The sequence below is a fragment of the Melospiza melodia genome, chromosome Z (genome assembly GCF_035770615.1).
Source record: "Melospiza melodia melodia isolate bMelMel2 chromosome Z, bMelMel2.pri, whole genome shotgun sequence".
Classification (NCBI taxonomy): domain Eukaryota; kingdom Metazoa; phylum Chordata; class Aves; order Passeriformes; family Passerellidae; genus Melospiza; species Melospiza melodia.
Window position 1 is genome coordinate 713862 of NC_086226.1, and position 25956 is coordinate 739817.

At 48.2% G+C, this 25956-nt stretch overlaps 1 protein-coding gene across 2 annotated transcripts in view; it reads left to right on the plus strand.

The window, feature by feature from the left end:
• Window positions 1-25956, plus strand: part of MYO5B (myosin VB) — a 148890-nt gene that overhangs the window by 46112 nt on the left and 76822 nt on the right. For both annotated transcript variants that reach the window (XM_063179615.1, XM_063179614.1), the window contains exons 5-12: window positions 4395-4551; window positions 6448-6591; window positions 8036-8117; window positions 12117-12224; window positions 14186-14295; window positions 15854-16119; window positions 20913-20994; window positions 22494-22634. In XM_063179615.1, the coding sequence (XP_063035685.1) occupies window positions 4395-4551; window positions 6448-6591; window positions 8036-8117; window positions 12117-12224; window positions 14186-14295; window positions 15854-16119; window positions 20913-20994; window positions 22494-22634 (1090 nt within the window). The remainder of the gene's footprint in view (window positions 1-4394; window positions 4552-6447; window positions 6592-8035; window positions 8118-12116; window positions 12225-14185; window positions 14296-15853; window positions 16120-20912; window positions 20995-22493; window positions 22635-25956) is intronic.

Below are 25956 nucleotides of genomic sequence, written 5' to 3' on the forward strand. Positions count from 1 at the left end.
CCTAGCTTTTCTATGATTCCATGCTTTTTCTCATGTGTTGTAAAAGCACCAGTGACCCCCTCTTAGTTTTGCTGGCTGGAGACATCACCGATCTCTTACTGTGCGTGGTCTTGAGGGGCATTGCTGTTAAGCTGGCAAACATCTGCAGAAAGATGTGTTACCCACCTCCAAAGCACCTCTGCAGCTGCTGGTGCCTCTTGCATTGAAGAAACTGTTCTGGATCTTGTTCTGGCTGGACTTATGCTCCTTTGTGGTTTTGTTTGCCTCGCTGATGTCTGGGGGCTGTAGCCCAGATCATGGTGTGGTTTTCCAGCCTGAGCATCATGTGAGCTGTGAGCCACGGGGAGAGGAGCCCTTGATGTACTTTGTGCACACATAAAAAGCTGTGGTGGCAGCCCTGAGTTGCACAGGAGCCTGCCCAGCCCCAGGAGGAGATGGGGCAGTGCTGCCATGCTGCATCAGAAGCAGTATTCACCCATAGACACTTCATTTTACTCAGGTTCTTTTCAATAATAATTTTCTCCTGTGCCGGCACTGCCAAAATTGAATGTATTTTAAGCAGCCGTGTTGCACACTGTGCCTGCATGGTGGCCAAACATTTCAGTGTCTTTTATTCCACACTGAACACAAACACCTCCTGCCTGGCTTTAACCATTTCTGCTGCCCGAGCATCCTGTACACTGCCAGCTGCTCTGTGGGGTTCATCCATCTTCCCCTGCTGGCACCAGCAGTTGGTTAACTTGTACACTGGAAAGGCTCTGCAGCCTTTTTATTCCTGAAAGCTTTTATTCCTGAAGTTGGAAAATAAATGTCTGAACATGCACTATCCACCAAAAAAACCCGGAAGAGACACATTACTGCAAATGCAGGAGGTTGAGTGGCCTGCTGAGAGCAGCTTTCTTTTCATTTTATGTTATTGATATAATCCAAAAGTTTTTTGGTGCCATGGAGAGCTCACCTGGCCCATTTCATATTGCAGCACATTAGCCATCAGGGCAAATTCTTGGGAAACTTTGGAAAAATGGGACCTGGCAGAGTGGCTGCAGCAGCAGTAAATTGTGTTGGCCATAGTTTTGTCACTGGGCTCAGTGTCTTTTGGCAAATGTCTGTTTAAAAGGAGGCAAGCCAGAGGGAGCCATAAAGCATTAAGAATGTCACTTAAAGACATTTTTGTGATGGGATCTGAAGCCCAGGGCAACTGTGGGTCTGGGTTGGTCCCTAGCTGGGCTCTCAGGTGGGTTGGTCTCTGCCTTCCCCAGCCTGGCCCACCCCAACAGCTGGTAATAGAGAAGTAATGAAAGAAGTCAAAATTGGTGACAATAACTCATAATTGTGCACCTTAAAGAGAAAAAAAATGAGTTACCAAATACTACCTTGCAGCAGTGCTGTCTGGATGCCAGGTAATGCATCTTTTGAGATTTTGGCCTCATTTAGCTGAAGACTCACTCCCAGACTGGTGGTGCTTTTGTCTTATGGCTTCAAGAGAAAAGTGGCAGGGAAATGTTATCTGAGATGTGCCACTTGGGCCATACCTGTCATGCAGAGCAGGGTGGGAAACAATAATTCTGAAGTAACTTTGAGGCAAGTGTATCTCTAAGCCAAGACAGCTTTGCATTTGCAGAGCTCCTTCTGCAGGGATTTTGGTTGCCACCTCTCCCTTCTGCTTCTCCCTCTCCTCTGACCAAGGACAGCCCGTTCATCCACCCTTGCAGCCCATGCCAGAGCCTCTCTGTGCCCGTTTCTTGGCAGCTAAAAGGAATTTTGTCTGTTGGGTCCTGCAGTGATGGCCAGTGTGGGATTTCACGGATGGAACTCAGTCCATGAGTCCGAAACCATGGATCCACCGAGGCTGGAAAAGGCCTCTGAGATCAGGTGCAGCTGTCAGCCAGCACCACCAGCATGTTCACCTTAACCATGTCCCCAAGTGCCACATCCACACTTTGTTTGAACACTTCCAGGCAGGGGCACTCCATCACTTCCCAGCAGCAGCCTGTGCTGGGGCTTGGCAGCCCCTTCCAGGAAGAAATTCCTCCAGATATCCAATCTAAGCCTTCCCTGGCACAGTTTGAGGCCGTTTCCTCTCCTCCTTTCACTTGTTCCCTGGAGGGAGAGATGGCAGCCCACCTCCCTGAAGGCGATCAAAGCATGGAGGAGCATCAATCAGAGTTCAGTCAGGACAGCCATCAGCTGTCCCAGGAGCTGCTGCTGTAGGTTCACGCAGTCCCCTTCTGGGGCTGGTGCTGAGTTTCCCTTCCCCTCTGAGGAGCTGGCACTGCTTTTCCTCTGCTGGCTGCCCCGTGCTGCCAGGAGAGGTTTGCTGCACACCTGTGTGAGTCCAAAGGTGTGAGCCTGGCACGTTGGCAGCCCCGTGCCTGGATGCTGCCAGCTGGCTGTGGCAGAGCCTCGGTGGCTCTGCCAAGGCCTCGGGTGGCTCTGCCAAGGCCTGCTGAGGGCACGGCGCTGTGACTTAGCAGGAGCAGGCTGTCCCCACCCGGGTGAGTCACCGGGATCAGCACTTTGGGATGCTGGCTCTGGCTCTCAGGAGGGTGTGCCCCACTCACAGCCCATGTTTCTGCACTGCTGCCTGGCTGCTGGGGTGCTTGGAGGCCCCTCTTGCCTTCCCCTTGGCTGGTACCCAGGAGAACTAGCTGGCTAGGGGATGGATTAAGATACACTTTGAGAATTGGTGTCTGAAAAATTGAGAGAGCTGGAAATTATCTTGTCAGTCTGCTGCTGCTGAAAGTGCCTCAAAGTCATGGCTGCACCAAAATGCTACATGTGACTTGGCTGAGGTTTTTTTCTCAAACCAATTATCCCGAGCCTTGAAGGAATTAAGATGTTTGTGCCTGACAGTGAAGTAATGGTGTTGTGCGTCTTTTGTACTTTGGAACTGCAAAAGTGGGGTATGGCAATCATTTAGCCTCTGTCCTCATCTGTTATAAACTTGAACTGAGTATCTTAAACTGAAATATGTTTTGATGATGTTTCCTGATGTCAAGAGAACTGCAAGGTATAAATTTATTGTTGTACTTGTGCATGGGATTTTCTGTGCCTGCTTTCAGCTGTGATTCATGGAAGCCAGGGCAGAGTCTGGGAAGCTTAAGTTGATCTTACTTAAAAACACACTCAATTATGTCCTTACAGCTTACCCAAGACCTCGGGTATTTTGGGAGCTTGTAACAAATCCTGCAGTGAAAACTCTGCACTTCCCAAAATCTGCAGCCAAATTGCAGAGTTGCTGGGTTTGCTGTGTGCTGATGATGCCCTCGGGTGTGAATCCCACTGCAGCAGAGGAGCTTGGCCCTGGAGCCAGCAAACCTTTTCCTGGAGGGATGTAGGTCTGAAAATGAGCTCCTCTTACTGCCTTGGCCCTTTCTTTGCCTTGCAGCTCAAGCATGTTAAACAGATTAATTATTGGGAGGTATCTGGTGGGTACCACGCTGGGAAGGACTGGCTATTTCATGGTGACTTCTGCAACAGCTTTTGTGTGAATGATTAATTTTGCAAGTGGAAAAAGGCATTTGGAAGAGCTTGTGCTCTGTGCAAGGCTCAGGATCTGCATGAAATGGTGCAGCCCCAGCTTCTCTGTGCAAAGTCCCATGCCCTGGAGGTATCTGGTGAAATACCTCTGCACTCCAGTGACCTCACAGTGCCACAGGGTTTGGGGATGAGTCACTGGTGGGAGTCTGATGTCAGACCTGCTTTGTATTGGGGTCGTCAAAGTTTCAACCAGATGCTGGGAGTTGTGTGAAAGTACTGATACTCATATAATTACACAGGGAATCAAGTGACTTCTTCTGTGTCCCGATTTTAGGATGCTTGATTTTACAACTTCAGTGTTTTTAATGCAATTTGAGTGTAGAGGAATCTTTCTGAGTAACTGTGTTTTAAAAGCAATTTTCACAAGTTGACTGTGTTTTAATGAGCAAAGTCTCAAATGCTTGAGTGAAGGAGCTGGGAGGGAAAATTAAATATACAGAACTAGGAGCTGAAACTCAGCCAATGCCTGTTAATAGTTCTCCAGACAGATGCCCAGCAGCAGAGTTTGGGTGTTGTGTAAGAAACGGGCTCCCCAGAGTCTCAGGATGAGGGAGGCAGCAGTGCTTCATGCAGGGGCTCAGTTCCCACTGCCTCTGCCAGCCTTTGGGGATGTCCTGGAGATGTCCAGTGTCTGGGGGTGTTCTGGAGATGTCCAGTGTCCTCCACATGTTCTCTGGGAAGTGTCACAGCTGTGTATTACTTTCCTAGTCCAGGAGAAATCCAGTGTCTGTAACGTGGGTGGCCACAGGGCGAGGGACCGGCGATGCGGGATGAGGGTGCAAACAGCAAACAGGAAAATGGATTAACTCAGAGGAGCTTATCATTCATTGACTCTGCTGCTCTGGCTCTCCCAGGGATGAGAAGAACCAGTCCATCATCGTCAGCGGGGAGTCGGGGGCGGGCAAGACGGTCTCTGCCAAATACGCCATGCGCTTCTTCGCCACCGTCGGGGGCTCCGCCAGCGAGACCAACATCGAAGCCAAAGTCCTGGCCTCCAGCCCCATCATGGAGGTAAAAGCTGCTCCCTTTCCTTTGTCCTGATCACTCTGTCTCGCCCTATGTCGCAAGGATAGTGACAAACCTGGGGGTTTACAGCATAACAGCTGTAAATCAGCTGGAGCTGGGCTGAAAGGCAGAGAGGCACCAACAGCCTCCATTTAGACCAACCCAATTGCACCTGCATTTGATGGTCTTAAAGCTGAGCCTGAGTATCCCCACCACATGTCCAGGAGCTGGGCATTGATGGGGCTCCAGAGTGGAGAGCTCAAGAATGCAGCCGGCACTGTTAGTGTTTTATCATCTTCTTCCTCCTTTGTTACTCCATGGTGTGCCCTAATCTCCTTCTTTTGTTGTACAGACATGGAATATAGAAGGAGGTATTAATCTGAGATATTTAAATTAATTTTTATTTTTGTTAGTTTTCTGTTGCTATCAATCATGTACCGGCCTCTTCCCCTAGGCAACAGCAATGAGACCAAAGAACACAGTCTTAAGCTGTGCCACAGGAGGTTTAGGCTGGACATTACAGGAATTTCTTCATGGAAAGGGTGGTCAGGCATTGGAAGGGGCTGTCCAGGGAGGTGTTGAAGTGCCCATCCCTGGCGGTGTCCGAGCGAAGCCTGGACGTGGCACTCAGTGCTCTGGGCTAGTGACAAGGTGGGCATCAAGCACAACTTGGGCTTGATGGGCTGGGAGGGCTTTTCCAACCCAGTTGATCTGTGATAGGGGAGTAACGAGTCTCATTTTAGGGAAATCCCTGCTCTGAAGGAATTCTTCTTATAAATACAAAAGAAAGGGGGAAAGCAACTTTGTTTCCTTTCACTGAAGCCAGATGGTGAAAATAAATGTCTGAGTGCCTAAATCCCGTTTTCCAAACAGATTTTGGAGCCATGAAGTACCTTCAGCTGATTCAGGCTTTTCCAAAGTCCATGAAGCTCTTCAGACTCGTGTGACTTTCAAGGCAGGAGCCAGAAATGCTGCTTTAGTGCAGTGTGGTGTTGTCCTGTGCTTAACCTTAGGCTTGGCTCAGCCTTTAGGGAGGCTTTCCGTCACTTGTGCCAGATTGTCTGACACACTGAGAGGGGGTGAGACACAGCCTGACAAGTGGCAGCACCTGTGGCCTGACACCCATGAGGGTGAGCTGCAGTGTCCAGGCCAGTGGGGCTGTAGGAGGTGAGCAGTAAGAAAAGCCAGCAGGTGTGTGGCTGATGGGGAAATCTGGCTGGTTTCCTGCAGGTGTACGCGTGGTAAACCCGCTTAAAGATTACTCCTTTCCTCACCCGTCTCCCCTGCCTCTGTGAAATGCAGCTGCACTACCAGGGGGGCACTTAAAACCATCCAAGAAAAAAATTCATTGTGCACACTATTCTTCTATATGACCCCAGAATTTTATTGCTCTAATTTTCCTGCCTGTGTTCAGTTCTGGCTGTAATTTCTAAGTGCTGAGGCCAGGCAACCTGCCTGTCTTTATTGGAAATTGATGAGAATATTGCCTATTCAGAAAAAAACATAAAAGAAAACTGCCTGGTTTGCAGAAAAACCCTGAGGTAAATGGGCTTGTGGGGGAAGGAGACCTATCCAGGGAAGCTGCTGGAGGCATCCTATAAGGTGACTCTGAACAAAGGTGGGGGCATCCTCAACTCAGATGTTGAGGCTTTTGGGATGTGGATGGTTTAATTGCCGTACAAATATTTGTTGCTGCTTGTATGCATTTTTCTTCCATAAAAACCCTTTTCAGTGAAGAGTCTTCCCCGAAGTCCCATTGCTCTTCTGCCTTCTGCATCTGGGAAGGGGTTTCCCTCAAAACCCCCTGTGCCTGTTCATATAACACTGATTGCAAATCGAAATGTTAAAAAAAATTAAAAAATCAATTAAAATTTAATGTTTAATTTTGTTTGTTTTATTCAGGCCATTGGAAATGCTAAAACAACAAGGAATGACAACAGCAGCCGCTTTGGGAAATACATTCAGATTGGCTTTGATAAAAGATACCACATCATTGGTGCCAACATGAGGACATATCTGCTGGAAAAATCTCGGGTTGTATTTCAGGTGAGGAGTTGTGGGGCTTTGTCCTTTTTTTCTTTTGGGTGCTGTATCCAGGAATTCAATAGTCTGGGTCTTTTCTGTGGATAAGAAAAAAAAATCTCTTTACAAATAGAACCACAGAATCATTTAGGTTGAAGTGACCTCTAAGACAGCTGAATCCAACTGTCCCCCCAGCACTGCCATACCCATCACAGAATCATCATCATGGAATGGTTTGGATGGGAAGGGATTTTAAAGATCACCTCATTCCCCCCCTGCCATGGCAGGGACAGCTCCCACTGTCCCAGGCTGCTCCCAGCCCCATCCAGCCTGGCCTGGGGCACTGCCAGGGATCCAGGGGCAGCCACAGCTGCTCTGGGCACCCTGGGCCAGGGCCTGCCCACCCTCCCAGCCAGCAAATCCTTTCCAATATCCAACCTAAACCTATTCTCTTTCCATGGGAAGCCATCATTCCTTGTCCTGTCCCCCCATGCTCTTGTACAAAGTCCTTTTCCATCCTCTTGTGATCACATTCCCAAGTGTCACTTCCACACGGCTTTTAAACCCCTCCAGGGGTGGGGACTCCACCACTGCTTTTGCAGCTGTGCCAGGGCTGGACAGCCCTTTCCATGGAGGAACTGTTCCTGATAGCCCACCTAAACCTCCCCTGGCACAACTTGAGGCTGTTTTCCCTTCTCCTGTCGCTTCCTTGGTTGACACAGCTTCCAGATGTGTCTTTTGGACTCAGTCTTGGAGTTCTTTATGATTCCACCCTGATGACCCTTGTCCTGGGCTGTCTCTTGTCCTGTTGTCTCTAGAACCTGTCTTTTTCACAACTTTCTCAAAACTTTCTAATTTTATAAATTCCCACAAGGTGTACCTGGGAGACTTGTTAGATAAGGAGCCAGGGAGAACAAATGGAGGCAGCAGTGCTCAGTTTTGAAGATGAAGAAGGGCAGGAGATGGGCTGAGAAGGCTGATGTCTACCACAGCACATCCCTTGAGTTTCTTGTGCAGGCTCAGGAGAGGCTTTCTTAGCTTCTCCTTGGAAGGTAGATCAGAAGCTACTGCAAAAATTTTGTCCTTAAACACAAAAAAAAGTGCTCCAACTATAAAAATCTTAAAAACCTGACAACTTTGAGAAGCTATGAAGAGTAAGCCACCTTCTTTTTATATTACTGTGGGTTTGCAACTCAGTGCTTGCTTCTTCATTCATCCAGAGAGGGATAAGATGTAGAAGGTAATACAGAGTTATTTACTTCCTTTGCCTGATGGGCAGTGTGTGTTGGTCAGGTTTGGCACCTCCTTTCTCCCAGGTGGCAAGGAAAATGTCTTTGTGTTGGTGTCACTGACAGGTCTCGGTGGTGGGAGGCAGGGGATGGGACCAGGATGGCCCTGGGCTCAGTGTGAGGGTGGGAGCACTGCTGTGACCCCTCTGTGCCTCTGGTAACTCAGTGTTTCCCCACAGGCAGAGGACGAGCGCAACTACCACATCTTCTACCAGCTCTGTGCCTCCTCGAGCCTCCCAGAATTCAAAGACCTTGGACTCAGTAAGTGCTGGCACACCCCTGTGCCCTGCTGGCTGCTGCCTGGGCCTGAGGGCAGCAGGGGAAGGTGGTGGGGTCAGAAATGCAGGTCCCTGGGGAGGCTGTGTGCCCTGGGAGGAGGGCAGGGGGATGAGACTGCAGGGCTCTGCTGCTGGCTGGAGCACAGGTTTGCTCACCCCATCATCTCCAGGGACATGGCACCTTGGGTGAGGGTGGGTTCCCCCAGAAGCTGTGGCTGCCCCCGGATCCCTGGGAGTGTCTGGGGCTGGGTTGGATGGGGCTTGGAGCAGCCTGGGACAGTGGAAGGTGTCCCTTTAAGGTCCCTTCCAACCCAAACCATTTTGTGGTTCCATGATTTTGTAAAAATCAGCAGTGAAATTGCAGTAGCTTCAGCTGCAGTGAAACTACACTGCTGTGGTGTATGCCAGCTGATGCAGGGAGATCATGTGTTAATATTGTACCAACCTTGCATAAGGTGTGTGCTTTAAATCAGATGTGAGTGTGGACTGATCTGGCCAGTGTCTTGGCAGGAGTGGTTGTGTCCTTTGAATTAGTTATGTTTCTTTCTTTTCAATGGCTAACTCCTGGAGTGGGTTGGGTTTTTCCCCCCAGTATTTGCAGCAAAGCCTCAGTAGAACACTTGATTCAGAGGGCTTGCACTTGCAGCAGGTGGCACAGGGATAAATTTTAATTATTTTTAAATCTTGAATATTTGCTGTTGCTTAGGGAGAAAAGCAAGGTTTAAACCAGGCTTTTAACCTATTTTGAACAGGGAGCAAGGCAGGTTCTGATCCCACCACAGGGTCTTGCAGAAGCTGCCATCCACACTACAGTGGAATGGCAGATGAAGAGAGGGGCTTTCAGTTTCTAGGTAATCCTGAGCTTGCCTTAATGACCTTTTGGGTCACTGTAGGCACATTGCCTGCACAGAGCACATCACATGGACCCTTTTCAAGAGTTTATGCCATATTTATGTGTTTCATTTTTAAAAACATACCCTGGGTAATGATGATGTTTGCTGGCATCTTAAAATTCAGACACAAACTTTTTCAGCTCCTTCTGGGAGATGAGTTGACGTGTGAGAGCTCCAGCTGTGAAATCACTGCTCTCTTCTTGGGAACATGTGGATCAGGGGAAATACCAGTCTTACTCATCACAGCTCTCTAAAAGCATCATCTGTGTTTGTGTGACTGGCAGGAGTGCAGGCTGAGAGCCTTTGCTGTCCTGGTGCATCACCCAGGACACGTTTGTGCAGTTGTGACTGTGGCTCAGCTTCAGCATCTCAGGGATGAATGTGTAATGGCAACAGCTGGCGGTGCAGGGGGAGTGGGTGCCAGGGCCATTAGCTGCAAGGAAGCCTTCTTGGGTCATTTCTCATCAAAATTTGGTGCCAGTCCCTGTCAGTCTCCAGCTGCTCTCCATGGCTCTTTGCATTTGCTGTGTCACAGCATGCCCAGGTGTCCAGCAGGTGTTGGAGAAGAAGCAGCTCTTTCCAAAGGTGAAGGGGTGTTCCCTTGATGTTTCCTGCCCTCTCACCTTGCAATAGCTGGAGGAAGCCTCCCCAAAGCGTTTTGGGGGCTGTCAGATGTGGGGTCGGTGGGTCGGTGGGGATGTGGATGTGGGTCTGCGAGCTGCTCCTGTTGGTGTGACACAGGCTCAGCCCTTGCCTGTGGGATTGCTGGTGCTGAGCAGGGGGCTGTGGGTGCAGAGGTGCACAATTCACTTGTTTTTCTTTCTTTTGAGTGATGTTTTTAATTTCCAGCTTTGCCTTGGATTTACTGGCCTGCTTGAAGATGACTAGTCAGAACTCAGATTTATTTCCTTGTGTGAGCTGTACTTACCTGTCAATCTTGTCTTCCCAAGGCTTATACAAAACAAGAGGTGTCTTGATGTGAAAATCCACTTTTTATTTATTACTCATGGAGGAGGATATATATTTTTCCATCTGAAAACCTACGAGCTATTGCTTCTCCTTTGGGTCTTACACATACAGAGAATTGTTATTACTTCCTTTTATGTTGCAAGATGCTGGAAAACAAAAAGAGTCTCTAAACATACATGAGCCCAGCAGAGCAAGCCAGTGTTGGCTTCAGTCAGAGTGATCCTAAAGGGCTTAATTTTAAACTAGAAAGTAAATATTTGACTTTAAATGGTGATGTGCAATGCAAGTGCCTTTTGAAGTGTGGTGTCTGGCTTAATGATGCCTGGGCAGTGGTGCAAGGCAGAAATGTGTTTTATTTGTTTGCAGTGAATCAAAGGGTTTGTGTGGTTAAAATAATTACAGAGATCTTGAAATACAGAGATTGGAGTCAGTTATACCAGGGATGACTTGAGGCAGGAGCAGATCCCAGTGTGAATGCTGAAAATGGAAAGCTGAGGTCCTGGTCCCATCATCCACCAGCAGCAGCACCAGGCTGTGAGTGTGATGTGCTCCACCACGGGCTGGGTGAGCTCCTCTTGTGCTGGGGGACCAGGAGGGACATTGTCTGCCCGACCCCAATCAGCATTTTCTGATGCTCCTTATTCCTGATGCTCCAGCAATGAGTGAAATTACCGAGATCTCTGGGTAGCAGGGCTTTTGTATGCCAAAAGGAATCAAATGTTTTTCTTTACAGCCTGAAAGTACAGCTAATGCAGAAGCCTGTGGGAGGCCCAGGAAGGGAGGGGGAGCTTCTGGTGGCAATTTGAGTCAAGAAAAGTGCAGATTGCAGTGTTTTAAAGCTTACCACTAGGCTGGTGGGGAACACAATAGGTATTTTTCTCTCTATTCACCATGCTTGGGAAATATGTTTGTGTGTGTTAATGAGTGGGTTTTGGCCAATGACTCCTACTCAGTTCAAACCAGGCTGAGGCTGGTGCTGAGAGCTGATTCTGGGTGGGGGGGGGAGGCTGTCCAGGGTCTGGGCTCCCCCAGCCCTCTCAGGGCAAAGCTCTGGCAGTGCCAGGGCTCAGCAGCAGCCATGGACACACATCTCCCTGCTCTGGGCCTTCTGGGAGACCTTGTTTTAAGGAGGGGGATTACATGAGCAGCTTTCTTAAGTGGACACAAATCCTGCAACCTCTTCTTGTTGTATTTGCACTGGAAATGCCTCTCAGCCTCCACGGGATTTATTGGTGTCATCCTAGAGTAACTTTGCTAGGGCACAGATGTTCAAGTGGTGTAATGCAGGCACTGTGAGCCATCCTCCATTCCCTTTGCTCCCAAGGATTAAGGCTTTGTGTAGAAAAGGTGTTAAAATACCTGAATCAGTCATGGATGTGTGAAACAGGATGAGGAATTACTGAAAGGAGTCACCTCAGTGTTTGGGATGGTCTTCCCCCATGTGATGGAGCTGTTACTAGAATCCCAAACACAGCACAGCGCTGCCCTGGCTGCACTTGCTGTGCATGGAGAAAAGGTTCCACCACTGCAGGAAGCAGCTACAGCCACTCACCGAGGCTCTGCTCCACCCACCCCTGAGCAAACTGGGTTCACAGGGCACAGGTGTCCTTCGGGGATGGGCACAGCCAGCATCCAGCGCCCATTCCGGGGAGGGCTGCAGTGGGGTGCGGATATGGCGGTCTGGGCAGAGAGACAAAACTAGATAAGCTTTCCCATGAATTGGTCTGGGAAGAAGGCTAGGTGAGCTTTCTCATGGATTGGTCTGGGGAGAAAGCTAGATAAGATTTCCCGGGAATTGGTCTGGGAAGTTTTAGGGAGGTGGAGAGGAAGAATTGTAAACTATCTGCAGGTGGTGTTTTGAACAAGTTGTTTTTCTCATAAGACGTTTACCTAAGGGTGTCTTCTTAATTAGCCAATCGTGTGAAATGTGTTGATTAAATGACCAATCAGGTCTCCCTGTATCAGAACAGTGTATAAAAGAAGGGGTTCCAATAAACCTGGGGTTTCTAGCCTCTTAACTTCTGACCTAGAAGCTGTGTTTTTTATTATCCGTTCCCGACTCATGGAGACAGTGGGGAGGACTGCTTGCTCACGTTTTCCTCCTCTTTCTTCTCTCCTAGCATGTGCCGAAGACTTTTTCTACACTTCTCAGGGAGGTGACACGTCCATCGATGGCGTGGATGATGCTGATGACTTTGAGAAAACCAGACATGCCTTCACCCTCCTTGGTAAGGAGCTGCTCTGCTTGAAGCCTGCCCGGCAGAAGTTTCTCTCAATTGTTCTCAGTGTTTTACCAGAATTGTAATGTTCCTGTAGACCTAGCTGGCTTTACTTTGCTCGTTAGTAGGAGCTATAGAAGTGTTTTTAGCAGCTGTCTGTGGAGCAGCAGTGAAATGGACAGGGATGCAGAATTTAAGAGAAGCCATTCTGAAGTCAGAGCAGGGCTGCAGTATTGACTTGCTATTTTTTACCCTGTTTACGAGCAGGAGAAGAGCTATTACTGTGCAGTTCAGCCTGTGTTGTGGTGGAGGGTGATGTCACTTGTTGGATCAGTGTGCTGTGCTGGGTAGCTGATTCCTGGAAATAATGAGCTGAGCACATCCCTGCTGTGCAGAGCCCGCATGCACACGGCAGCTGCAGGAGCTGTGGCTGTGTCCAGCCCCCGTGCTGGCAGCAGGGGAGCAGAGCCGTTAAAGGAAAAACAGTCTGGAAGGGGAAAACTTGCCCCAGTGTATTTGTATTTATCTGAAACCAAGTTTATAAATCCTGGTGAGTCTTGGTACCTCTTGGTTCCATTTCACAGGTTGGGAGGGGAGCTTGTGATGTTTAGAGCTGTCTGTGAAAGCCCCTGACCAGCTGTGCCTGCAGTGAGTGTGGGGTCTCACTGCAAGCTGTAGAACTTGTTTCCCCAAAATTTGTCCTCTGTGTGTTTTAGATGGGCCTCATCTCTTTCTCTTTGACATCTTATCTTTACCCTCCTCTTGTTCAGCTTATGTGAGTTCTGATACCTACTCAAAAATACCATTCCTGGTTGCTCCAAACTTGCCCACAGGACTACAGTCCCCAGGGAACTCTCCTCCATCCCCCTGGCATGTTTAGTCTCCCCTTCTCTGGCTCCCCAGGCAGCTCCCCTGTCTCCTTGCTGGTCCTGGGAAGCCCTGTGAGAGCATCTTCCTCTGGGGCCAGTCTGATGATGATTTTCTGTTCTTCGTGTGCTCCTCTCTCTCTGCTTTTCCTCATTTTCCTCCAGTGTTCCCCAGCTCTGCTTCTGTTCATGGCCTGGTGAATTGCTGCTACAGTTTCCAGTCTTGCCTTTTTGTGTGTAACAAGAAGTCAAATTTGTCTGCAAATCCCCAATCCTAGCCAGGCTTAACTCCAGTTAAGAATTCTGAGTAAGAGCAGAGCATTGCTCCTTTTAGTAACCTTGAAACATTTCTCACTGTGCTGATGACAGAAATGTCCCGAGAGAGAGAAAGGGAGGCTCTGGATAATTCAGAAACCAGCAGGTGATGTCTCAGACCTTGGGTGGATAATGAGGACACCGGCCCTGAGCACAAAAGGGACACAGAAACCCAGCTGGGATGTTAAAAAAATGCAAGATACGGCAAGAAGGCCATGTGTGGGCTGCTGCTGAGCAAAGCTCCTGCTGGGAATGCCTGTAAAGAAAAATAGATAAAGCAATATTTAAGTAAAATATATGAAGCAATAACATCTTACACCCCCGGTAAAGACCCACAAGTGGAAACACTGGGGAGGGTAAGGCAGAGCTCTGCATCACCTCCCTGGTGACTTGCTGCATCCAGCTGTGCCACCAGTGTGGGGGCGTTGTGCAGGGCTTTAATTTTCCCTTCTTTTTGTGGGATATTGGCAATAAGTGTAATTTGTAGTTTGTGTGCTTTGGTTGTCAGCAGACTGATGGCAGATGAGCAACTCCTTGTTCTGTGAAGGCTGCAGAGCCCCTGTAACTCTGATCCTGTTTGTTCACTGTGGAGCAGCGTCCTTGGGTTTGAGTGAATTAAACCCACCCATGTTAAAATTGAGAGTTTATGGTGTATTTGCTGGGAGAAGCCTTGTGACTCTGAAAACCAATTGCCTCAGAAGGAAATCAAACACTGCAAGCACCTTCAAATAAACTTAAAATTGTGTTTCGTTTTTCTTTGTGGCAATCAGCTGTCAATTTTTCCTGCAGGAGTGAAGGAATCTCATCAGATGACCATTTTTAGGATAATTGCTGGCATTCTGCACCTGGGGAACTTGAAGATCCAAGGGGAACGAGACGGGGAGGTCTGCAGTGTATCGGTAGGTGCCCCTCAGGAGCTCCCACGTGGGGAGCTTGGAGTGCTCAGGAGTAAGGCTGTGCTCATGTCCTTGGCTGGAAAGCCCTTTTCCTCCTGGTTTCCTTGGCCTTTTTTTGAAAACCCATCACGAGTTCCTAGTTGCTTTGTTTGTCCTGGGAAATAATGCATTTTCCCTCCTCTCCAGCCAGCCTGCCAATGAGGTTGTTCAAAAATTGCTTTCATCCCTGACATCCCAACCCACCTTAGCTCTTCCTGCTTCCTTAGAATACCCAGTGCAGGGTCTTGGGGACTTGTGACACTGATGGTGACACCACCAGCACAAGGTGTGATGCTTTACAACCACTTTTCCTCTAGGCAAAGCCATGGAGCTGCTGCTTGTAACATGGCCAAAGGAGCACTGTGTGGTTAATTAGCAAAAATAAGTAACACTAAAGATGCCTTAGAGGCAGTTTTTCTGTTTCTGTGTTTGTTCAGAGGTGGGGAAAAGTAAAGCAATTATATGGAAAATACTGTCCTGTAAATTATCATTGCATCCTAGGCTGGGTTGTTTGTTCCTAATTGAAGTATTAAAAGGGTTCTGCACACACTTCAGTGTTACCCTAGATATAATGTGGTGTTCAATGCGAGATGCTAGAGGTAATTTACTTGATATTTGGCAACATGAATATGTGAAGGCTGCTGCTTCAACGATGTTGAGTTCTTTTAATGAATCTCATGTTGTTTAATTACCTTCAAATGTAATTGCAAGGGATTAAATCAATTCTGGTACAACCTTGACTCTGGTCAAAAAGGTATTGTAGCAATGGAACACACTAGAATTCTTGTAAAATGCACTCTTTTTACTGCATCCCCAACTCCATCCAGCATTTCTAAGTACACTTACCTAACTGGAAACAATTTATTTCCTATAGATATGTATTATTACACAGGGGAGGGGGAAATTGTTTTCTTGTTTTCCAAAAGGCAGAGCCTGCTATCTGACCGTAATAGAGGCTCAGAACTGCTTTGTCTTAATTTCAGAGGGGGAAAATATATTGCACTAAAGAAAATGAAGTTCACATTTCATTTTATTAATTGTGCAAAGCCTAAGCCCTTCTGGTAATGTACGATTTATTGCTTTGTTATTCAGGATGGAGTTATTTTGTAAAAGGCATGGTGTCCTGGCATACCCTAAGCTTTAGTCTGAGGCATCACCAGGGTTGCTGTGGAGCAGGGTGTAGCTGCAGCTTGAGGAGGAGTGAGATGGAGAATTCTTTCTCCTGTGGAAATGTGCTTTTTGTGAAAGCTGAGAGCTCAAGGATTACCAGAGCAGGGCCAGGCCTTGGTGCCACCATCCAGAGCTCCGTGTGAGCTGTCCCACCGTGTCCACGAGGACTCCCACATCTGATGGGTGTCACTGCATTCCCGCTCCTGTTCCCCACAGAGACACAGCTTTCCTAGATAGTTACAAAAACCCGCTATTCCTTGCACAGAGCTGTGAACTTGGGTGTCAAAATGCCTCTTTGCGGGGTCACCAACCTGCTGACTTTACTTCTGGTTTCCCCCCACCTCCCTCCCAGAGCGAGGATGAGCACCTGAGCAGCTTCTGCAGCCTGCTGGGCGTGGAGCACAGCCAGATGCAGCACTGGCTCTGCCACCGCAAGCTCGTCACCACGGCCGAGACCTACGTGAAGAGCATGTCCCTGCACCAGGTGGTGAACGCCAGGAACGCCCTGGCCAAGCACATCTACGCCCAGCTCTTCAACTGGATCGTGCAGCACGTCAACAAGGCCCTGCACACCGCTGTGAAGCAGCACTCCTTCATCGGCGTGCTCGACATCTACGGGTAGGCACCTCCTCAGCGCCCCGCGCTGATCAGTTACTCCTTTACAGCTTGTCTTCCCCTTCCTGCAAAGCACATGCTGCTTTGTCTGGGGGCAGGTGGTGGGAATGATGGAAAGGAGCACACAAAAAAGTACTGTGGGGTTTGCAGTTTTGATCCCCCTTCAGAGTGTGCAGCCTTCAGCACAAAGTGGTCTGTGCGAGCACTGGGTTCTGGGTTTTACCTCCCATGCCTTTCCCATCTGGAGTTTCTGTCTCCTGTGCTGTTTAAAACAACCTCAAAAATGAGCTGGGGTAAAGGTGCTGCTGTGGAGAGCAAAGCTGGCCTCATCTTGCTGTGGGGTTTGAGGACACTCCTTCACTTTATCTGTGAAGGCACTGAGAGCTTTCACAGGAGCTTGGGAACCTGTGGCGGGGATGTCAGGTGCAAAAAGCTCTTGCAGAACTTGCAGCCTGTGCCCTCAGGGGCAATGAGCCACTTTGAAATTGTTCTGGGTACCAGTTACTGCCTGGTTTGTCATCCTGAGTGGTGGTAGAAGAGGGCTGTGAGAGTTGTCTGAGCTCATTTTAGCTGAAGTGCTGCAAGGAAGCAGAGAAGGGAGGAGAAAGGAAGGGATTCTGTCAGTTGTGGGGTGGAAAAGGAAAGAGGGCTTGTGGGTTTGGGTTTTACCTTGCATTTTTCCAACACCCTTTTTTTTGTGTGTGTGTGTGTGTGTCTCTGGGCAGCCAGGCCAAGAGAGAAGTCCCAGGTGGCCCAGACAGCAGATCCATGCTAGGCTGGGTTAGATGGCACTTGGAGCAACCTAGGACAGTGGAAGGTGTCCCTGCATGACCCTGTATGATCCTAAAAGATCCCTGCAACCCAAAACCCTTCTGGGGTTCTGTGGTTCTCAGTGGGACAGCAGTGGTCTCCCGTTCTCCCTTACCAGTTCAGGTGCTGAATTGCTCCTGTTTCGGAGGGGAAGGTGGAATGCATACATTGCGGCTGCTCCAGGAGCCAGTCCCTAACCCAGGGCAGTCACTGTGCTTGCTCAGTCCCCAGTCCTGTGTCCTCTGAAGGTCTGTCAGCTCTAGGAGAACCTCAAATTGAGAATGAAATCCTGCCAAAGCAGTTCTGGATCAGAACAAAAAAGCAGTGTGATTTTAGGGCTGTAACACCTACACAATTGTTGGAGCTGGGTCTTGTGTATAAACACTCCCACAAAGTTTGTACAGCTACTGGTGCTTGGGATGATAGTTTTCACATCTGGACAACCAGAGCAGCAGAAAGGATGCCAGACAGTGCTGGAGCAGCAGTGCAGCCCCCCTGGCTGCTGCTCTCCATCCATAGCTGCTGTCATGTGGCAAGGTTTGCAGGAACACTGCTATCAAGGGTGATAACCACACAGTTATCCTTGGTTTGGGATTTCAGTGGGAATGGCTTGAGGTGATGAAGTTGCTCTCTGGTTTGTAAGATTCTGGGCTCACTTGGGAAGATCTTAAATACAGTACAGTCTGGTTCAAGGGCTGTATGAGATAGAGAATGTTTCCCATCTCTTTTCTATGAGATAGATAAGCTGTTTTCCCCCACAGAAATTTCTGCAGGCTGGAGTGTGATGAATAAAGCTTTGAGATGGAGCCCTGTGGGTGATGGTGGATCCATACAGAAAATTGGATGCTTGAGTTAGAGGATCAGACTTTCAGAAATCTGAATGAAAGGAGGCTTGAGGATAAGGCTCATGAAAGATTAAGCTGGGCTTGAAAATCTGATGGTGTGGAAGAAAAATCTCCTTCAGCTGCCTGTCCAGTGTGTGGGCCAGCAGGAGCTTTCAGCCCTGGTAACACCAGCAGGGCTTTTCCACAAGGACCTGCAGGTCCTACCAAAGAGGCAGATTTGCAGGGGAAGGTGTCCCTGTTCTTGGCTGAGATGCTTGTGGGACTCTGGTGTTCTAAAATGACTGTGAATCCCTTTTGTAAATGGGTGTTGCTGTCTAAATGCTGAGTAATTTACAGTGCAGGGAATATGGGTGATGATAGCCTGGCTCTGCTGAACTTTAAAGTGGTTTGGTTCTCCTAACTTATGTGTTTTTTGACCTTTAATGCAGTTTTCTAGCTAACAGATCTTTCCCCCCCCAGATGGATGTTGTTTTGTCCTTTTCTTTGGGAGAGGGGTTGAGCTGGAAAGGCAGGGAGCCTGCAGCAGCTTCACAGCACATCCTTGACATCCTCAGAGCTCCTGTCCCAGTGTTCCTGGGGGAGGACTGTCCCTCTTGGTGGGATTTCTAGGGATGGGAGCCACACAGAGGGTGCAGAAGCTGCAGGGTTTTTCTTCCAACTTTCTAGTGCTCGACTTTGCATCCTTAATTCTCTTTTTCTTTCTTCTGAGGTGAGAGGGTGCAGCACTGAAAGCCTTTCTGTATTTATTGAAATGGTGTTATTTGCTGTAGGACCAATGCTGAAGTCAGTCAGAAGAGTGGATTCATGGGACACTCCTGGACTTGGTGGGGATGGCTTGTTCCCACTCTTGTTTGCCACATGAAATGTGAACACCCAGGCAACCAGCTGTGTGCTGGACTTATTTATGAACTTTAAATATTAAAACACAAACCTTGGTGCTTCAGAGGACTTAGGAGAGACCAGCAGAATGGGGAGCAGCAGAAAACCCAAAATGCAGCATTTGGCCCTTGAAAATCTACTTACAAGAGCTGTCCCCTCCTGGATTTGCCTTCCAGGGAGCCACAGCGATGGGTTTCAGTGGTGAATATGCATATTTTTTCCACCAGATTACAGTGCACTAAAATGAATAGAGAGCCAATAGAGAGCACTGTTTTTCTTTCCCCATCAGGATGTTGCCCTCAGTGCAGTCACTCTGGGCAGGTAGGGCCTCTTGGCGTGCACACACGTAGGGCTGGCTACTAATCTGCTTTGTCAATTAGCAAAGTGTGCTAGTAGAGTCCCTTAATTAGAAACTTTGTGAGATCTCCCTCGGAGCTGGAGTTGTACAGCAGCTCTGCCCCCGGCTGGCACCCACTGGGAGGGTTCATAAATCACTTCTGGTGTCTCAGAAGGGGAGACGTTTCCACCCTGATTTCTCTTCCTCACACACTCCTGCCCTCATTGCCCTTTCCCACCTAGCTCGCTGTGCCTCTCCATCTATGTTTTAATTAAATCTTTCCTTGCCCTGTTGCTGTGGTCATGCCTGCAGCAGCTGGCATTTCCAACGAGTCCTGGGATGCCACATTCCTCGAGTGGCAAGGGCTGGAGGCGCAGATTGGCTCAGCCACGCCACTGAGATCAAGCACAGAGGGGGCTCTCCAGGGACACATCCACCACTGAGGGCCATGACACATCTTTAACGTCATCATTTGCTGTCCCAGGCACCAGATTCTGTTGCATTAAAGACTCTAAAGCCCAGTTTTTGGGAGGGGGATGGGTTAAGCATCTTCTGCTTGGCACAGGTGGCACCAGCTGCTGGACACACAGAGGGAAAGCAGTCCCAGGTTTCCTCAAGGACTGTGGGGGTGATAAAAGCACAAAACCAGCTCATTTCTCCATTCCCCTTTTTCTTTTGCAATTTGGCATGGCATTTCCCCAGGGACTCTGGCATTTTGTGTGGTGATGGCATTGTCACCTGGAAGTACCTGGAGAACAACTGCATTGCCTGGGTAACAGCAGGGTGGTCCTCAGGAAGTGCCACAAGTGCTGATTATTCTGGGGAAGAGAGGCTGGAAAGAAAGGGCTTCATTCATTCAGTGTTTAAAGACTGTTCTGCCAGCTCCTATGGTGCCTATTACCCCAACGATTATTTAGTCACATATTTATCATTACAGCAGCTTACTCACTGAACACAGGAAGCCTTCCCACTTCTCTCCTTGGTTTAATTCTTACAGTCATGTGTCAAAGACTTCTTTTTTCCCTTCCCCCTTCCAACTGTGCCTTAAAAATAGAAATATAAAACACATAACTCCCAGTGGTAGTTCAAAATACCCTCTTTGGGTTTTAAGAGCTAGCCTGGCTCCCTGTGCCTGTCCTTGGGTATTGTGTGCTTCAGCCTCAGGGGCTCTGCTGGCTCCCTGCTCCTTACCTGTAGTCTGTCTTACTAAAACTGCATATTTTTTCCTTTCTAATTGTGATTAGGAAGCTATTTTTGGGCCTCTTTTGGAGCTAATGTGTGGCAGGGTATGAAAATGTTTTGGCGTGGGGAGCTGTGGAAGTCCTGGTGAAGAGGTGGATCGCAGAGTCCAGCACCAAGGACCCTCTAAGGAATGTGGAGTTGGAGCTGAAATCACCATTTTTCCCCTTCTCCCTTGCAGAACTTGCTTACTCACGTGTGTCTAATTTTTGTGCTAACGGGGATGCAGTGCAGAAGCTATAATTACAAATTTAATACCTTCTTTTTTCTGCTCTATTAAATTCCATTAAAAGTAGCATGCTGGGTCTTTTAAGACAGCAGCTACTGTTTCTTCATCACCTTTGCAGTGAATGTATTTGGAACTTAATATTTCATAATATTTTTCCCCAGGAGAGGCAGTTACATTTCTTGTCTCAGACGGAGCTGATGGGCAGGAAGCTGCAGTCGTGCCAAATGTCTCATTCGTGTGTACCAGGAGGGACCTCTTGAATCCCTTGAGTTCTGCCAAGAAAAGAAAGATGTTTTGAGGAAAAAAGTTTAAATTTAGGACAGAAGGAATGGAAATTAGGGTTGAGTGCTCCCCATCACACGTATGGCACCATTGCAGGAAAAATTAAAAAAAAAATTAAAAAAGAAGATTTTGAGACAAAGCAACGCCTAATGCTGATTTATTCATTGCTTTGCAGGTTTGAAACTTTTGAAGTGAATAGCTTTGAACAGTTCTGTATCAACTATGCCAACGAAAAGCTCCAGCAGCAGTTCAACTCGGTAAGGTCAGCTTGGAAACTTTCCATAAAACCGAGCAGAAAATGCAACTAGGCAGGGTTGTGGTGTGTCTGGCTTCTGCTCTACAGCATTCCCCTGCAGCCTGGACAGATCATGGGCATCCTTGGGATGCCCCTCTCCCAGAAATTTCACTGCAGTGGTTCTGGATGTTCCTATCAAGGTGGAAAATATTGCTTAGTTGATGTATAAATGTGATCCTGGAAATGGATTTGCATGTGATCTGTGCAAAGGCTCACATAAGTATGAAATCTGCCTTTTTCTTGGTGCTGTTTCAATCCTAAAACAAAACCTGGGGGTTCTCATGCTGATTTCCAGTGTGAATTAAAATAAGTTATGGGTGTGGAAACCTTTCCATTAAGCATGGATTAAACCTGTGTGATGAAAACTCTGTATTAAATAACAGAATTGGAAATGCTCCCCACTTTTCACTTGGACATGCCTCACAAAACCCAGAAGTGTTCCTATTTCATTAGAAACAAGCATTTACCTTCACTGGAAATGGAACTAATAAGGAGTTTGGTTCTGCTTTGGTTGTAAGTAGGGAAAAAATACTGTTAATTTCAGGATACAGGGAAAACTTGTTAAATTTGAGCATTTAAGTATTGCAGATTAGTTTGGCCCTTTGAAGCTATATCTTATGCATGGACATGAACATTTGCAGTCTATCTAATGCATCACATAGATCACTGCTGCTAAAAATGAAAAGTAAATTATTGTATTTGCACTATTCATATCTTACTTGGTATGTCTAACTATCACTTCTGAAGCATATAAATTCAAGCTCCAAGATGACATGTTTGAAGAGATTTTAAAAAGCTATCTTTGAAGGGAAAAAAAAAGTGCATTTGAAAAATCATTTTTTAATATGCTCTGGAGTATCTCAGAAATAGCCAGAGACAATTTATCTGCTTGGGCAGAGGTCTGAGATACGTAAGCCTTGCAAAGATTTTTTTATTATAGGTCCTTTTAAATGAGAATTTTCAATAGAAGTGCCCCCGAGTCAGTCAGATGCTGCTGCTGATACCCCTTGTGGGATGATGGGTGCGCTTTGTGGAGCCCTGCTCGCAGATGGGGACACGGGCTCCCAGCCCTGGCTGGGCTCCCAGCTTGTGAACCTGCTCCAGGTCACTGCTTTAATCAGCAGAGCAGTAAAGCAGAGGAGGATTTTTGTCAGCCCGAGAGACAGATGTGTCACTGCCACGCCAGTGCATGGCTCCCGCCTTGTTGCAGTGACAGCTTCAGTCACTTTGTAGTGAAAGTCATTTCAAGCCTTATTTTTCCCTGCGCTGTGGTGTCCCAGCATGATGGTTTTGTTCTCCTGGCCAGGAAGATGGGCTGTGTGAATGTGCAGGCTGTGTGTGAGGGCCCCTAGAGCCTCTGGGGGTGCTGATGGAATGCTGAAGCCCAGCAGGGACAGGGGGAAGGGGCTGTGCTCTCTGGCCGGGCTCACACTCAGCAGCTCTGCTTTCTCCCACTCCCAGCACGTGTTTAAGCTGGAACAAGAGGAGTACATGAAGGAGGGGATCCCCTGGACACTCATAGACTTCTATGACAACCAGCCCTGCATAGACCTGATAGAGGCCAAGCTGGGCATCCTGGACCTGCTGGATGAAGAGTGCAAGGTAAAGAGGACCTCCCTCCTTTTCACCTGTGTCTTTGTCTCGGTAAAAGGTCAAAGAATGGGCTTTAATGTGGTGTCTTTAATGTCTGGTGTCTTAGGTGGGTAAACATCTCCTTTCACGTGTGTTGCTGCTGTGCTCATGGCAGGAGCAGGCTTGAGTTGGGGTTTGCTTTGGTTTGGGACATTCAGAGCCTCCTGGGCAGGTGTTTTCTCCAAACCCAGGCACCTGAACTCACCCTGTGCAGCCAGTGCTCATGTGTCTGGCCTGGCTGTTCTGAGGGACAGCCTTCCACTGAGACCTGATGTCTTTGGCATTGCCCAAAAGGAGCTGGAGCTCCTCTCAAGCCTTATTTTGTCTCAGGGGAAACCTGTCTTCTTGCAACATCTCTTTAAGGCAAAACTCATTGCATTTAGTGTGCAGACTTCAGAGAGTGGTGATGTTGGAGAGCAGTTTGCTGTCTTTTACCCCCCCACCCCTCATACCGGACAAAGTGAAATCTTGTTTGAAATTTGAGAAGAAAAGCCAGAGTGGCAAACCTTGATGACAATCCAGAAGAAAGGCTGGGCTCCTTGTTCACACATTGCTCAGTTGTGAATAATCAAATATACTTAGGAACAGGGAATGTCAGAGGGCAGGTTTCCTTGGGAAGCTGGGATGCCTGCTTTGAAGCTCTTTGATGCTGGAGATGGATGTCCTGTGGGAAGGGGATGGGGACTGCCATCCTGCTGGGAGTGGCTGCCTTGAGGGGCATCAGCCTGGTGTTGCTGTGGGGCGACCCACGTTGTCCTCAGGAAGGGTTTCCATTGAGATTCAGTGTGTTCTGTGCCAGGGAATGTCTTTCTGACTGTGGGAGGGCCCCGAGTGCTTCTGAACAAAGGCAGGGAAGAGTGAGACAAAGTGCTGGGAGAGATGAAGTGGATAAAGGGCTGCCCTTGCCAGCACAGCCAAGGTGATAAGAAGGACCCAAGGAATTCTTGTGGGGTTTGTGGGATCCGTGAGCCCAGGAGAGATTTGATGGCTCAAGAACACAAATAGCATGTTGTATCAGAGGGAAAGGGTTGGGATCCATTGTTCAGACTGGTTTCCCTGGACAAGGATGTAGCACCTGTGTTTGTCTGGAAGGGGGGTGACCTGTGAAGTGTTTGCTGCCCTCCAGGTACCAGGGCTGCCTTCCCTGTCCCAGCCTGCACATCCCACGAGCTCAGCCCTGGTCTGGGCTACAGACACTCTGGCTTTGTCTTTGGGGTGAGCCAGAGCTGGGGCTTTGCCCTTTTCAAGTCTGCTCTCACGAAACCTCCTTGAAAATGAGAACAAATTAGACTTAATTTTATGTCCTTAAAAACAACATCTCAGCCAGTGCTGGTTTGGAAGGAGGTCAGATTATTTGCTTGATATTCAACACCATTTAATTTGCTCTCTGTGCTATGAAGCCAGTTGAATTCTGCAGGCTCAAGCTGTCTTCTGGATGCTGTGAGGACCATAAGGGAAGTTTTCCTGGTGTTGGGAGTCACACCCTTGGCTCCTCTCTGGAGCACCTGGCACTGGTTCCTGCTGGTGGCATTGCTGGTGGTGACATTGCAGCTCCCATGTACCAGCAGTAGATTTACCTGGTGCTACTTTTTTAGTCCACACTTTTTTGAAAAAAAAACCCAAAAAACTCCACAAAAAAACAACCAACCAAACAAAAAACAAACAAACAAACAAACAAACAAAAAAACAACCAAAAAACCCCCCCCAAAAAAAAACAACAAAAAAAACCCAAAAAACCCCCAACCCGAAACCCTGCAATCAAGATGTATTCCCCCACCCTTCTCATCAAATGCCAATTATCTGGGTGTTTACCTGTCAGTGGGGGATGCTGTCATTAGTCACAGGCCCTTACTACAGGCCCTGTAATCGCCTCTTTTATAACAACCTGCAAGTGTTCTCCAGATTTATGAAAATTTCAGCAAAACCTGTCAGCTGAATGCAGCAGTTTATGGATGAAAGCCTCCACCCCCATGGCAGTGTTTCAGCTCCTGGGGTGGGACCACAATAAGGTAATTACACGCCACCTTGTTAGAACCTAGCAGACGATGAAAACACTCTGGGACGTGAAACGGCACCAGGGGAATATTTGATACATAATGAAGCATTAGTGCAAATGCAGATGGTTTGTCACTAATGTTCTCACTTCACAGTATGGGGTTTTTTTTAAATCCCTAATGTGTGGTTGGAGAGGAGGTGGCTGGGTATGTGCTGAAGCAGTTCAGGAAGTGTAGGTCATAGCAGAGTCTTGTTGCTGTTTAGGGAAAGCTTGACATAAGAATTGGCACTGAAAGAGAGGGCTCTTGAACTGGGGTTGGGGTGTTAAGGACTAAACCTGCTTCCTGAAAGCTACTGAGAAAAAGCCTACTTCTTAAAACAGACTTTAGCATATAGAATTGTGGAATCACAGAATCACAGAATGGTTTGGGGTTGACCTTAAAGATCATCCTGCTCCACCCCCTGCTCCACCCCTTCCACTGTCCCAGGCTGCTCCAAGCCCAGTCCAGCCTGGCCTTGTACACCCTCCCTCTCACAGGTGACAATTCCTTTCCAATACCCCATCTAACCCTGCACCCTGCAGGGGGAAGCCATTCCCTCTTGTCCTGTCACTCCATGTCTTTGTGAAAAATCCCCCTCCAGAGGGGAGATGTTTATGTTTGGGTTTTTAAAAACAGCTTTGTAGTACAGGAGTTGGAAGCTGTTCTAGAATTATTAAGGTTGGAGGGAAGGTGGGAAAGGGTGGAAGGGCATCCAGGAGAACCTCCCTTGGTGAGCTGTGCAGGGTGGGTGCAGTCACCGTGGGGCCAAGGGGGAAATAATCTGGGAAAGGAGTAGAGCCTGTCAGAAGGAACGAAAGATGGAGGCTGTCTTCTCCAAATCCAGTTCTGGGAAGATTGCTTGGATATCTGGAATAGATTTAGGGTATGGTTGCACTTGTGGAGGGAGTTACTTTGAAGGAGGGGACAGCACACTTTGGAAAACTTTGAATTCTGAGGAGACATGTGGGATGACTTGCACTCTCTGAAGAGGAGCAGCCAGTTGGGGTTGGTTTTCCAAGGAATTTAGGTTATCCTTAGAGGAAATAGAGCCCTCAGAAATGCAGTTGGGCCTCTGTCAAAGCTGGGTGAGCTGTCCTGTTTTCAGACTCAAGGTACATGGCATGTGGGCGTGCTGCCTGTCTTTCAGCACTTTCTTAGTGCCTTGGACAGTGCTCCCTGGCACAGGGTGGCATTTTGGGGGCTGTCCTGTGCAGGGCCAGGAGTTGGACATTGCTGGTCTTTATGGGTCCCTTCCA